The sequence below is a fragment of the Prionailurus viverrinus genome, chromosome B2 (genome assembly GCF_022837055.1).
Source record: "Prionailurus viverrinus isolate Anna chromosome B2, UM_Priviv_1.0, whole genome shotgun sequence".
Classification (NCBI taxonomy): Eukaryota; Metazoa; Chordata; class Mammalia; order Carnivora; family Felidae; genus Prionailurus; species Prionailurus viverrinus.
Window position 1 is genome coordinate 36,593,813 of NC_062565.1, and position 15,073 is coordinate 36,608,885.

General features: G+C 38.5%; 1 protein-coding gene across 1 annotated transcript in view; it reads left to right on the forward strand.

The window, feature by feature from the left end:
- ZFAND3 (zinc finger AN1-type containing 3) overlaps positions 1 to 15,073 on the forward strand; it is a 328,034-nt gene that overhangs the window by 265,080 nt on the left and 47,881 nt on the right. The window contains exon 5 of the mRNA XM_047858007.1: positions 4,708 to 4,773. Coding sequence (XP_047713963.1) covers positions 4,708 to 4,773 — 66 coding nt within the window. The remainder of the gene's footprint in view (positions 1 to 4,707; positions 4,774 to 15,073) is intronic.

The following is a 15,073-nucleotide window of genomic DNA, read 5'->3' on the forward strand; positions in this document are numbered from 1 at the left end:
CTGGATGTAATATCAAATGCAAAATTATAGTCTGTTATTAAATATCAGCAGATAGTGAAGAGATTTGAAAAAACAGATATTTAATATGTCTTAGCAAAAGAAAGCAAAAAAGTACTCTCAGTGACTGTCTAAAAGTTAGTTTAGGTTGGTTAATCTTGATATCATCTGGTTCAGAATTCGCAGAGAGCCTGTTATTAAACAAGGAACTTTAACTATGGTGTTTGGTTTTTTTCATATTCAAAAACCCAAAACTTATTTTTCTGAACTCAATTGCCACTACTGTAGACTAGACAGTAATGGTGTGAATCATGCTGTGCTTTGAAATACATTTCATTTCCTAACCATGATCCCACTCAACACATAACACACATGCACATACACACACGTTATATTCACTTATAGAACCCAGTCATGAAGAGGCTTCCTCACCTTGCTTTTCAGTTATTCGCTCTGTCTACCCTGCTGCTTGGAAAGGAGAGGAGGTAGGGCCAAAAATAAGAGCAGGATTTACAATGACTTGACCATATGCTGCCTTTCCCTCAGGCATTAGAAAGCCCAGTAAAGAAAAGCCAACTCCATTATTTGATGAACAGGTGCCCTGACTTTGACCCTCACCATCAGCTCTCAAAATTGTTTTGTTTGCTATAACCACATGGCACCCATGTTATATTTTTATTGTTGTGGACAAAAACTTGAAAAGATTCCCCTTGAGTGGTCCTTAATTTTCTGTATTCATTTTAACAGAGTTGATTTGGAATTACATGTGGTCCCTGACCTAACATGGTTCAGCTTGGGATGATTTTTAGACTTTACGATAGTGCAAAAGCCATAGGAATTCAATAGAAACCATACTCGAATTTTGAATTTTGATCTTTTCCTCAGCTAATAATACATGCTACAGTACCCTTTCGTGATGCTGGGCAGCTGCAATGAGCACAGCCCCCAGCCTCACCATCACAGGGGTCCACAACCAATACACTTAGACCCATTTTGTACCCATACAACCATTCTGGTTTTCACCTTCAGTACACTATTCAATAAATTAGACAGGGTATTTAATATTTTAGTATAAAATAGGCTCTGTGTTAGATGATTTTGCCCAGCTGTAGGTTAATGCAGGTGTTCTGAGCACATTTAAGAAACAAGCTAGGCTAACTAGAATATTCAGTAGGTTAGGTGTATTAAATGCATTTCCAACTTAGGATTTTCAATTTATGATGGGTTTTTGGGACGTAACCCCATCGTAAGTTGAGGAAGATCTGTAATTGTGTAAAGGTAGATAATATCTCCTGTGACTCTTCCTTTTATGTGAGAGTAAAGGAATTTTGTATGACAGCACAATTAGTGTAGAATATATGTGTGGTGCTCATATGCATCTGTTTTGGATTTTAAAGAGTTTCATAGGTTATAGTCTGCCAGACCAAACTTAATTCCAAGCTTTCTGTTTATAATATTGTCCAATTATCAAAGCTGGGATATATTATCACTGCCAGTTACTCATGCTGTCAATTTGTTTTGGCTCAACTATGGTTCTATTTGTAGTTTACTATAATGTAGTGAATACATTGGATTGGGTTGTTAGTTTAACAAGCTCTCTGGAGAACACTTTCATGATGATGCATGGTGAGATATGCTAGGTAGCCTTAAAGTTATTTGCGTATTTGCCAAAGCCTACAGAAATTCATTCATTAGGAATCTTAAAAAGGATCAGCTCTCAATCTACAGATTGAGGTAAAGATTACATTTGTAAACATGGGAGTGTTAAGTCATGAGTCCCAGCTAAATTTCTTTAGGGGTCTTGATGTGACCAATTTCTCCCTTCTCTCATAATTTTACTGGATGAATTATGTTGTATCCTTTTAAAAAAGTATTCCATTAGTTAGGTTGTTATTGACTCTTGTGCTCTGTGCAGCTTGCGATGCTGTGGGTACTCTGTGATCTTGGCCAGATATTGAGCTGGGAGTTAAAGAAAATGTTATCAGAGATTAGAACTGACTGGGTTGTTAATATTTACATTGTGTTCAGCTGGTTTTAAAATGTGCACTAAAATTGCTTCCTGTGCCCACCCGAACCTTTTGCATCAAAATTTCCAGAGTCTGGGTCTGGGAATCTGTATCTTGAAAATGCTCCTTTGAACTTTCTGGATTCTGAAAATGTTCTAGTATATTTATCTGATAGTTGTTATGCAAATATATATATGTGTGTGTGTGTGTGTGTGTGTGTGTGTGTGTGTGTGTGTGTATGTTAAAACCCTTCACTGTGTCTATTTAAGATTTACGTGCTTCATTCTAGTATTTTCTTTATCTAATACCTCAATTTAAAAAAAGCTTTTAAAAAATGCACTCTCCCGATTTCATCAAGCAGCTTGCAGTGGTCACTTGATAAACACTATTAATTGCCCACTGTTGACATTGTCATGACCCAAGAGTAGATGACAAAGTAGGTCTTGGCTCTTGGGAGCATAAAATCTGGTGGAAGAGAAAGTGATGATACATAATATAAAGCTTTATAGTTTATGAAGTCTTTTTGTACAGATGATCTCATCAACACTGTGGCTTATGGGCAATTTATGACGTCCATGTTTTTTATTAAACTTACCCAGGATTACTGAGCAAGTAGGGAGTAGCTGCAGGACTTTAAATGGAGTCTTCTGTAACAGCCTATCATTTCCCAGAAATCAAAATGCTTCGATTAACAACAACAACAAAAAACAAAACTAAAATCAAAAACCTCACGTGGAGGAAAAAGCTAACTTATTTATGGAACTATAGAAGCCAGTGTCAAGAGGGTTCTTATGGATGTGGGATCTGTATCCGTTTTCCGGCAGCCCGTTTTCTCTTCATGTTGCCTATTTGTCATGTCACAGTTGCCCATTTGGACTCTGGAATTTTAGCATGTTGAGCTTTCTCTAGTTTGTGATGTTTGTAGAAAAAATTTTAATTGAAATGTCTTGCTTTTTTGGCCTAATTTTCAGTCCTTCATTTTCAAATTCTTGAGATGTATTTCCAGGTGATGCTGGCCAGTGATAGATAACATTCTTCCTGATTACATTTAGCATTTATTATTTGTTCCATAATGTTTGGTACTTGATCATTTCCCATTCAGCTCTTTTTTGCTGTCATGTATTGTTTTTTCTTTACACAAATTTTGTCTTCCTAACAAAAGTATAAACTCCTTGAGCATGAGACTAACCCATGTGGTGACAAATAGTAGGACTTACTAAGACCTGTTTGACATTAACAATACACCTGCTTGGTTTTTCCTCCCTTCTGTTTCCCCTCTGTGTCGTCTTACACCCGCTAAGGTTTGCTGCTCTTATGGCGTTGGGGTAGGAAAGGGTGGAACTAATGATGAACTTCTTACGTGGGATCTCCAGGTCCCTAAACCTATGGATGTTGGTGGCATGAACTCTAGGATAGGGCTTAGAGCTCTTTCACCTTTCCTTCCTTTTCAGTGGGTAACTTCAGTGATAGGAAGTCTTGTCATTATTGGCTTACAGCTGTGCCAAGAAACCATGTATCCCTTTGCTAGTCATCATCACCTGAGGAACCTTTTCAGAATAGTGTAACATTTGCCTGTTTTACTCCTTTATGATCACCACCACTGCCCTTCCTAGGGTATGTCAAGAACCACTAGTATTCATGTTTATACAGTAACTTCCTTTTTCAGAAGGTAGGGTGTGGTCTCCAATATGGGAGTGTTGGGGTATATATATCAATATCAACTTAAGAATTTGTTGATGGTCCTGATTGTGCAGAATGAAATTACTGCTTTTCAAGCCTTCACCCAGTATATAAACTGACTATATCTCTTGCATACTCTTGAATTATGTCTATCTACTAGATCTCTGGGCTCACAAGATTCCATAAAAGCCCCTCTTTCTATCATAGTCTTATAATTGAACTAGATATTCTTCCTTGTTCAGTAATGCTCTCTTTATATATTGAAATGATCCTTATTTCTTCTGTAAAGCAGTGTTTTGTTCCTTTGGGTGTTCTCCCTCTTTAAGTAAGGCTATGGGCAATTTATTGCCCATTTATTAAATACAATAAATTTAAAGGTAAGGTGACTGCCGAGATCAACTTAAGAGGGAGTGCTCCTGCTTATTGCTTTGTGGAAAAACTCATCTTCCCAAACTTTTGGGTAATTTTCTCTCACCTGCATCAGAATTCTAGTTAAAATTATATCCTTAACTTCTGAACATTATGGAACTCAATAATTTTTTATGAAAAGCATGTTGTAGGGGCGCCTGGGTGGCGCAGTCGGTTAAGCGTCCGACTTCAGCCAGGTCACGATCTCGCGGTCCGTGAGTTCGAGCCCCGCGTCAGGCTCTGGGCTGATGGCTCGGAGCCTGGAGCCTGTTTCCGATTCCGTGTCTCCCTCTCTCTCTGCCCCTCCCCCGTTCATGCTCTGTCTCTCTCTGTCCCAAAAATAAATAAACGTTGAAAAAAAAAATTAAAAAAAAAAAAAAAAAAGAAAAGCATGTTGTAATTTAGAAAGACTGTGGACCTGTAGTCTAAATTGCTGAGCTAAAATTAGGTCCTTAGAAATTAGCCTTCCGCTACCACCACCATCTTTCCTACTGCCCCTCTTCAAGCATATTTGCAGGTTGATCCCTGCCTTTTTAGGTTTCTCTTTATCCAGGATAGCAACTTTGGGCATGTAGAAGATATGTCCTGACTGATGTGCCTGCCTTTCTGTTTCTAGGTGGGCCATGCACAGACACAGCTCATGTCTCGTTAATCACACCAACCAAAAGATCCTGTGGTACAGGTACGTACATCATTTTTATCTGGATTCATTCTTATCTGGATTCTTCACAGAAATTAGTTACTGGTTTGAACATGGTGTCTTTGCCAGGGCATTCTCTAATTTCTTACATCAGTTGTGAAGGTGATGTATTTATTATGTGCTAAGTTCTGGGAGTGGCAGTGGAGTGAACAGGGGGTCACAGTGGTGCTCTTAGAGGTCAGAATGAGTTAATGCTGGCAGCTAGAACCAAGAAGGGTAGACATGAAAATTTACCTACTTCCTAATATCTGAAGAATACTATTAAGACATGAAACCTACAGAAAATACAAGTAATTGCCTAGTTTCTGGCATGTGTCTAATTTGTCTGTCTTGGACCTACTGAAAAAAAAAAAAAACACAACATTGTTTAGATAATGGAGGTGGAAGGTGAAAGAAGTTGTGGTACAGATAATCAGTGTTTTAACTTGATAATTGTAGTATCCTAATAGTTTTAGAAAAATTTTTTCCATTTGTCTTAAAGCCAGAGGTATGCTGAAGTCATTCTTTTTAGATGCATTGAATCCCAAAAACATCTTTGTGCATCTGTGACATTTTTATTAGACATGAAGTCATGAATCTTACAACTTTCTAAAGAGCAGTCGTAATGTCCATTGCTCCCTTAGTCTGTAGCTTCATTTACTTTAAACAATATTTGCCTTTTCTAATAATGCTGCCTACTATTTAAAATAACTTAAAGATTGTATTTTGAGGAGTCAAAGTAATTATATTGTTTCTCTAAAGGTCACAAAGTCTTTTTCCCCAGTAGAAATAGCACAAACTATTTCTGTGTACAAAGTTAAACTGAAACCTCAGTCCCTTTAAATGCTCATAGTTTTGATGTTAAACCTGAAATAGGCCTGTCCTTGCACAGTTTTAGAGTAAGATCCAGGCATTGAACTCTGAGGAACTTAAATTTACTCTCCTATACTAGTATTGAGGAAAGGTGTGAGATAGTCCTGGGATGCTCTCATCCTTTCTGTGCCCAGCACCCAAGCTCCCCTCAGTAGTTCGTGGTTAAGATAGAAGTGAGCTGTGTCATGGGGTAAGACAGGCCATCCCGACCAGCCAGTAAGAAGTCAGAGAGCCAGCTTCCTACCCACTTCAGCCAGAAGCTTGGAAACACTCAGAGCCCTTTCATCTCAGCACTTCACATGCACACTACACTTTAGTCTTTCTTCTTTCCTTTCAGTCTTTGATCTCAGGGCAGACTTTACCATTGGCACTACTAACATGTTGAGGTAGTCAGGGAATGGGCCTCAAGTACCTTGAGTCATCCTCAGAGACTTAGGAAGGAGGCTCCTGCTCAGCTTAGACACTGAAACTAGCAGGAACTCTTCCTGAATATCATGTACTTGTGTGCTTCATTTTCTAGGCATATCTGTTGCCTCTGTTCTGCTTCATATATCCAAACATAGTAACAGTGTTTATTGCATGCTTATTACATTACCAGGTACCATTCAGTATGCTTTACATACATACTCATTTCATCTTCAGAACAGTTCTGCAAGATAATTACTCCTCCTTTATAGATGACATAAATGGGCACTCAGAAAGTTAAGTATATTCCTGGGGTGGTAATATTACTAGTAAGAGTCAGGACTTGAACATGGATCTTTTTTTTTTATTAAGTTTTAAAATTTAATTCCAGTATAGTTGACATACAGTATTATTTTAGTTTCAGATTTACAATATAGTGACTCAACAAATGTGTACATCACTCAGTGCCCACCATGCTAGGTGTACTCTTTAATTCCCACCACCTGTTTTCGCTCATTGCCCCACCCACCTCCCCCTGTTTACTGCCACTTTGTTGAACACAGATCTTTGAGATGCTAAAGCCATTGTTGTTTTCTGCAATATAACGTCACTGGGTATTGCATTTTATTGTAATTACTTATACTCCCAGCCAGACTGTGGAAAAGCATATCATTGATGAATTATGGAGATAGAGAAACACAAGATTTTGAAACATAGCATTTTGTGAAGTAGTTTGAAAATGCAAGTTCTACAGGGTGCCTGGGTGAGTCAATTAAGTGTCTGAATCTTGATCTCAACTCGGGTCTTGATCTCAGGGTCATGAGATCAGGGTGTGAAGGCTACTTAAAAATATAATAATAAAAGTGTGAGTTCTAGAAGCAAATCAGGTGTCAGATCCTAGCCTGACCATTTACAAAATGTGATTCTGAGTAAATAAGTTAACCTCTCAAAATTTGTTCTTCATCTGTAAAATGGATATTGAATCTGTCTCGTAGGTTTGATGTGAGAAATACTATGCATAAAGCTCACATAATAGGTCTTCAATAAGGGTAGGTGCTGTCACTAAAGATTATATGTATATGATTGCCAACTGTATACACATGGTATTGATATTACATTAATAGGTAGTTTAGGCAGAAAGGAGTAGATTATAATTTACCAGAATGTATTGCCATATCTACTTTCATTAATTGATTTTATGTTGATCACATTCTGTTCACATTATGTTGTTGTATGTCAGTACTATGTTAGGAACTGAGGAGGGTAATATTTTTAGGTCTCCACAAATGAAATGATAAGGGAGGCATTGAGCTCTCAGTCATACATTTCCAGGCCTCATTTTGGGGGAACACATACCTCTTAACTAAAAAGAGATTGAGAATTTCTGGCTTGGAAGGACATTAATGCAACATGCAAGTCGTCTCCAAAAAGTCTGAAAGAAAGTTGAGATTTCTTAGCTTGGACATTAAAGGCCATCAGGTTCAGCCAGCTGCACTTCTTTTCAAGAAACCTATGTGTGCCCCCTCAGGCTCCTTGAGCTAGGTGGATGACTTCAGCCTTACACAATGGCTTGACTCTAGAGGGCAGAACTTCCTGATTTTCAGAGGTAAATTAAATGATTTGCTTTGGGAATCCCAGGTTGACTGTCTTTGTTTCCATCTTGCTGTTCTGAAATCAGCAGGTTGCTCATCATGGGGATTCTGGGCATTTTTCCTATGAATCACCACCAATTACTTATTGTTATGTTGCTGCAGTGTCTTGTATTCTTTATGTCTAAGTTCTTCAAGAATAGGACTCATGCCTCTAACACATGCCCTGTAGTGCTTCTGCCACAGTGGATACCGTAATAGTAGCTCTCCTAACGGTCTCTCAGAACACAGGCTTCAGGCATAGATGATGAGTAAAAGATTATCTTACAGCCACATGTTATTTCTTAGGAGCTGTAGAGTGAGACCTTCTGACTATACCAACTCTTCCCAGCTAATCTATCCATACAGATTTGGTCCTAAAGCATCCTCTAGCGTAATAATGACGTGAAATTAGAAAAAGAATACGTAACTTAGTCTACAATAAAGCGGTTCTTTAAGTCGGTGGTCCCTGAAGAAGGGCATACAATATAAAAGGCTGTGAAGTATAGGGAGAAAATAGTAAAAGCTCTTTATGTCAGGCTTTTAAAATTTCTATTTTGCAGATTGATTTCATAATATATATTATTGATTATATTATATTGATTTCATTATATATTAGTCCATGCACATACTTTAAAGCAAGCAAATACACATAGAAATATATTTTTTATTTATTTTTTTAATGTTTATTTATTTTTGAGAGAGAGAGAGAGAGAGACAGAGCATGAGTGGGAAGGGACAGAGAGAGGAGGAGACAGAATCTGAAGCAGGCTCCAGGCTCTGAGCTGTCAGCACAGAGCCCAATGTGGGTCTCAAACTCAGGAACCACAAGATCATGACCTGAGCCAAAGTCGGATGCTTAACCAGACTGAGCCACCCAGGTGCCCTGAGAAATATATGTGTGTGTGTGTGTGTGTGTGTGTGTGTGTGTGTGTACATACACATAGCTATATACATACATACATATATATAGGTACATAGCTAAATGTCTTAGATAGGTGTTTACACTCAAAAAAGGTTAGTGACCTCTTCAGTAAACATGTCATTTCTTTTTAGTACTTTGAAAATTAGATATGAAGATTAGCATCAGACATGTTATTATATGATTTTAATACGTGGAATGGTTGATTATGTCTCTGTTTACATTTCAGGTGACTACTTCTTGATCAGTGGGTATTGTAATTTAGAGAGGTGGACAGTAGTGTAGAGTGGTTGGTCTGCAACCATCAAAATGAGGGGGGGAACTCTTTTAGAAATTGCTTTGTGAGGATTGTGAGTCTCAGAAGCAGATTACAAAAAGGGACAGTAGTGGCAAATGAAAGATCAGTTTGTATTTGTGAGCTTGCTGAGAAATGGCTTTTTGTTAGATGCTGGCTTTTAGCCACATAGAACTATTAACATTTAGACTCTTTGTAATCTTTGGATGGAAAACACACACACACACACACACACACACACACACACACACACAGAGTGATCATTGTGGTTTTCAAGCAGAGAAAAATGAAGTGAAGGTGCGTGTGGCTTTGTGATATCAACAGTCAGCAAAGAGTTGAAAAATGCTGCCAAGTCCCAGGTTGCTTTTGGTTAGAATGTGAGAGTTAAAGCATTTCATACTTTCAGATTACTAGAGAGAACTTACTTTCTTCCAAGAGCTCAGAATGGTTTGCACATGTTCCCTTGTTAATTCTCACAACATTCTTGCCAAGAATGAGTATATTATGAAAGAAATAGTTCATTTTCCTTGGTAACAGACTACCGGAAGATTCCCTTTTGTCCTTCATCTTTTCTATCAAGTTCTACCTTAAGCCAAAATGTTGTAATCTAAGCTGTGGTCTAGATAGTTTTATTTGGAAGGTATTTGGATATTTAGGTGAATATTTTATGTGGTCATATTTTTATGGTTAAAGTGCCTTGTGGGACAGGAGGGAAGTTTGTTGCCTTTTTGTAAGATTTCTTCTTTAAAAACCTGTAGCTTTTTCGGGGTGCCTGGGTGGCGCAGTCGGTTAAGCGTCCAACTTCAGCCAGGTCACGATCTCGCGGTCTGGGAGTTCGAGCCCTGTGTCAGGCTCTGGGCTGATGCCTCAGAGCCTGGAGCCTGTTTCCGATTCTGTGTCTCCCTCTCTCTGCCCCTCCCCCGTTCATGCTCTGTCTCTCTCTGTCCCAAAAATAAAAAACGTTGAAAAAAAAATTAAAAAGAAAAAATAATAAAGACCTGTAGCTTTTTCTTTTTTTTACAGAGAGTTACAGCAAAAGAAATATGTTGTTTTGTGTTTCATTTATTGGAGATTGCTATTGATGAACTTTAAATTTTAAGCTGTAATTGACAGAACCATGTCTTGCCTGGAATTTTTGTGGAGAAATGGTCTGTCTCCACGAGGACCCTTGAACCGTAACTAACTCAAGGACCCTGATCCTTCCAGGTGAGGCAGTAACCAACTCTTCACTCTATGCTAGGTTGAATATATCAAGGGGTAGACTTTTTAGTGTATGAAAAAAAGGAAATTGCTCCTTACCTAATTCACCACTCTTATGTGCCTTGATTTTGTTTTTTCATTTTATAGCTTCTTTATTTTGAAAGTTAAAATAGGGAAAAAGTCATAGGCAACTTTCAAACTTAATGGTACTGCCAACAGCCTTTTGGTTTACCGTATCTATATTCAATATATTCTATATTCAGTTTTACTCTTCTTCTAGCAAGTATGTTGAGTAAATAATATTCTCTCTGATAGACTTGAAAAATGATGGTTTTTAAATGCTGTGTGTATGTTAAAAATGTGATTATAATTAGTAGAGTAGCAAGTAAAATAACCATTTGTGGGGCCATAAGGGAGTTACAGTATTGCCTGAGATGAAAGCAGATGGGACTAGAAACTGTCCCATTAAACATCAAGGCAAGTTTTTGCAGAAAGTATCATCAATTCCACTCTATTACAAGAAGCATGTTATTTCTGTTTAACTGTATAGCCCTTGCATGCTTTCTTTTCTTTTAAAACTTATTTTTCTTTTTTCTTTCCTTTTCCTTTCCCACCACCCCCCCCTCGAAAACCCATGTTTATCCTTTTGGGTTACCTGTTTTTCTTTCAGTGTGATGAATAGTGACATGAACTAGATACCCTTGTATTGTTCATTGTTTCCCTGTTCTCCCCCAGAACGTTTTCTTGACTCACTTCTCTCAATCTGCTTGTGATATTATTGTCTGTTCTTACAAAGACAAGAGAATTAAAAAAAAAAAAAAAAAAAGACAAGAGGAGAAACCCCCTTTCACCTGGGAGTTAAGAGAAGATTGATGTGCCGAACACTTTCCACATCAGTGTTCAGAAGCCAGTTAAAGGGAAATGTTTCATTGTTGTTAGGTTTATATAAGATATTTTAAATTGATTCAGAAGCTAAAGGGTGGTAGTGTTAAATCAGAGGTGGCTCTGTAAATCTGAGAAATACCTACAGTTGTATGTTTTACCTCCTGGTGGAGTCAGTATTCATGGAAACATTTCAACCAGCTGTATTGGTCAGTATTACATACTGTCTGTGGCGCTTCTGGAAAGGATGCTGTGGAGCTTTAAAGAGAGGTGGCTTTGGGCATGAGTTCAAGTGTAATTCAGTTCTCTTTTTCATTCTTTTTCTCCTGGGTCCTTCAGGTATAGCTTTTCCCTCAGGTCTGCAGTATCAGCATTTGAGACAGAAAATTAGAAATTTGACCTACTTGTGTAATATGCAAGTTCCCATCAGGAGACTATTAGGGAAGATATAAACCTTTCATTTTTTATTAGCATTTAATGTAACCATTGAAGAAAGATCAAAACAGTAAATCTGTCATGGCAAAGAAAAAAAGGATTAAAAAAATGTTTTACCTTGTGCACTCATCATCTTGGGTCCTAAAAGAGTTCATTTGATTCCTGGGGTAGGGGACAAGATGAATACTGCATATTTGGTAGGATTGCAAACATTTCTCTAAAAGGTGTGTCTTCCTGTGTTTTATTGTAGAAAACAAGCCACAGGTTATCTTAGTATGTTTTAGTGGCTGTTTACTGATACTCCATGTTTTTTGACAAGTACATGGAAAACTGGGTAGGGAAATAACCTGCTAAATGCTTTTTCTTGTGTTGGTTTTTATTTTCTGTAAAGACTTTCATCTGCCTGAATTGTTGCTTATATTAAGAAACAGAATGAGGGGCGCCTGGGTGGCGCAGTCGGTTAAGCGTCCGACTTCAGCCAGGTCACGATCTCACGGTCGGTGAGTTCGAGCCCCGCGTCAGGCTCTGGGCTGATGGCTCAGAGCCTGGAGCCTGTTTCCGATTCTGTGTCTCCCTCTCTCTCTGCCCCTCCCCCGTTCATGCTCTGTCTCTCTCTGTCCCAAAAATAAATAAAAAACGTTGAAAAAAAATTAAAAAAAAAGAAACAGAATGAGGTAGCAAGACACTGTATAAATAGATGATTTGATAGTCAATATGTGAATAATAGGTGATTTTAAAAGCACCTCACACAATGTATAGATTTCAGAAAAGTTTAGGGAGAGGAAAATTACAGGTTACCTGTACTTGTAAATCAGAGTTTGGACCCATTGCCACTAATCACTGTGGTTGCATTATAGGCCAGCTAGACACATAATAATGTCTAAGTTTGCTGGACTTGAAGCCAAAGGTTTGTTTCAGAGTACTTGTTTGAATTTTGCTCATAAGAAGTGGTAGCTTCTCCTCTGAACAAAAGCTGATAAAAGTGAATATCAAGCCAGGGTGCCAGTCTTGTCAAGAGGCAGTTTTGCATTTAATGGATAAAAATACACTCCAGTATTAAAAGGAAAAGGAAGTGTGATGAGGCTTGCTGCTATTTTGGATGTGTGTGTATGAGAAGCATTGGCTTTGGTGTTGAGCTACTAGTTACTAGTGGTCCACATGCTTTGTGTAAATTCAGTTTGCTTATTTATTTGAATGCAGTTATAGCTGTTCTGTGTGTGTGTGTGTGTGTGTGTGTGTGTGTGTGTGTGTGTGTGTGTGTGTGTTTGCATTTATGGTCATTTATTTTATCATAGCTTGCACTCTTACCAAGGAGAAAAGCCTTGAACTTCCATTAATTAGCTGTTCTATTGCTCCACTGGGGCAAAATGCCTGAGCCAACACTATTTAAAAAGGATATCAAGGGAATTTAATACCCCTCTCCTCCTTTGAAACTTTTGGATTTTGGTGGGGGGCAGCGGGGATGTATCTGGGGATGCCTTTCAGGTGCTGCTCCATAGCACATGTGTGCCTTTTAGAGGACACCACGTTAGAAACATAGCTTTCCTGGAGCAGTCTTACCAGAGGAGCGTGATAGAACAGCCACAAAGCTGCATTATAAATCATCCAAGCCTCGCGATGATACTGCCCATTAAGGAGACTCTTTTTTTTGCCCCGCTCAGTTCCTGGCTGTACTAATAGAACAGCGCATCAAGCAAGGCTGTAAATAAAAGTTATTACCTAATAGGTGGGTACCGAAGTGGAACGGACGGAGCTGAGGCATGGAGGCCTTATTACTGCTCATCAGCAATTATAAACAGGATAAAGTGTCTGGGACTTGCGCTGATGCAGCGAGGGCTAATAGAGGCTGGGAATGACACTAGCCATGATAGGGTGATGTATGCTGATGGGTTTTTACTGCCTCATCGTGCTGCTTGCTTCCAAGACAAGTTGTGTTATCCGTTTTCCTTCTTGCTCATCTATCTGAAGAGACAGTCCCATTGCCTGTTCTGTCATCAGGTGGGCTGGCATGTATTCCTCACACCTGTGTCTGCTTCTAAGGCACCCCCCCCCCCTTATGAATCTTAAGAAATATTTCATAATCATGGCCGATTAAAGCTATAATCTTATTGTATTGCCTGCTGTTATGGTTATAGATCACACCTTCAGAAGTGGTTGCTTATGTGTAATATAGGACCAGCTGAGAGATACTGTAGTCACTCAGCCAGTCCAGTACATTATTAAAAGACCACTATGACAGTCCAGTAGTAAATTCTGTAGGAACATGCAAAAGAAGTGATAGGCATGCATCTTGCCCCTGGCAGCTTATGCTATAAAGAGACCAGAATGGTCTGGACTATAAATAAGTCTAGAAACAAACACAACTAATTCCATTTTTAGAGAGCAAGAAATATAACTAATGTTTATTTTCTAAAGTGAGCACAGGGGGGATTAATTATGTTAATTATTACAAACAAATATAATACTAATGTATTTTTTAAAAGGATTATCTTCCTGATGAAATGCTTAAAATTTAGTTCCTTAGAGCCAGTAGGAATGATAAGGGGACACTGGAAGGTGGAGGCAAAGTCTAGCAATAGGACTTTGCTTTCCAGTGAATGGAAGACAGCAAGTATGACTTGGCAATGCTTTTGAGTAGCAGATAAGCACCTAATACTTGGGAAAATTGAGATACACCTCTATTCTGTTCAGCTCTGATCACTCAACTTCACTAAATCACAGTAATTAGACCTTTGGGATAGGAGAAATGTGTAGCATAGCTACAGAGGAATGCTTTGAAAAGGGCTTACCAGTTTGATCCAGGAGTTTATGGGCATTCTGGTAGTTCAGTTGCCATTTGTGCCTTTAAATGAATACACCTCTTTATGTATTACCTTGAAAACTAACTTATCAGGAGTCTTCCTGCTGTTGGAAAAATTGTGGTTTTTCTGTGGAGCTCTTTGATGCCTTAAGTTATGCATAGGTTTGGCTCATTTTTAAGAATGTGGATATATGATAATATTACAAACCTGATAAACTAAATTAATGTTACAGTCTATAAAATGTCTTGCCACTGGGCTAATGTGGATAGGTTTTTCCTTTTGTGTATAAAATAATAATTTGACTTACCAATTCCTCCTTATCCCATTTTTTCAAGGTGTTTTGTGGGTAGTGGTCAGTGGATAGAGGAAGAGAGATAAATTTGAGAAAAATGTTTTAAAATAATAATAGGAGGGGCGCCTGGGTGGCGCAGTCGGTTGAGCGTCTGACTTCAGCCAGGTCACGATCTCGCGGTCCGGGAGTTCGAGCCCCGCGTCGGGCTCTGGGCTGATGGCTCAGAGCCTGGAGCCAGTTTCCGATTCTGTGTCTCCCTCTCTCTCTGCCCCTCCCCCGTTCATGCTCTGTCTCTCTCTGTCCCAAAAATAAATTAACGTTGAAAAAAAAATTTTTTTTTTAAAATAATAAGATTTAATGGCTGAATAGAGTTGGCTCAAGAAAGAATGCAGAGTTGAAAAATTGGGGATCTGAGGGAAGAAAGATAATGGTTGATGTCAGGGAAAGAGTGAGAGGAAAAACTGGTTGAAACTATTTTCAGTTTCTGATGAGCTAAATTTTAGGTTATTGTGGATAGTCCTATAGAAAATTATAAATACAGGCCTAGTTTGGAAATCATTGATCTAGAAG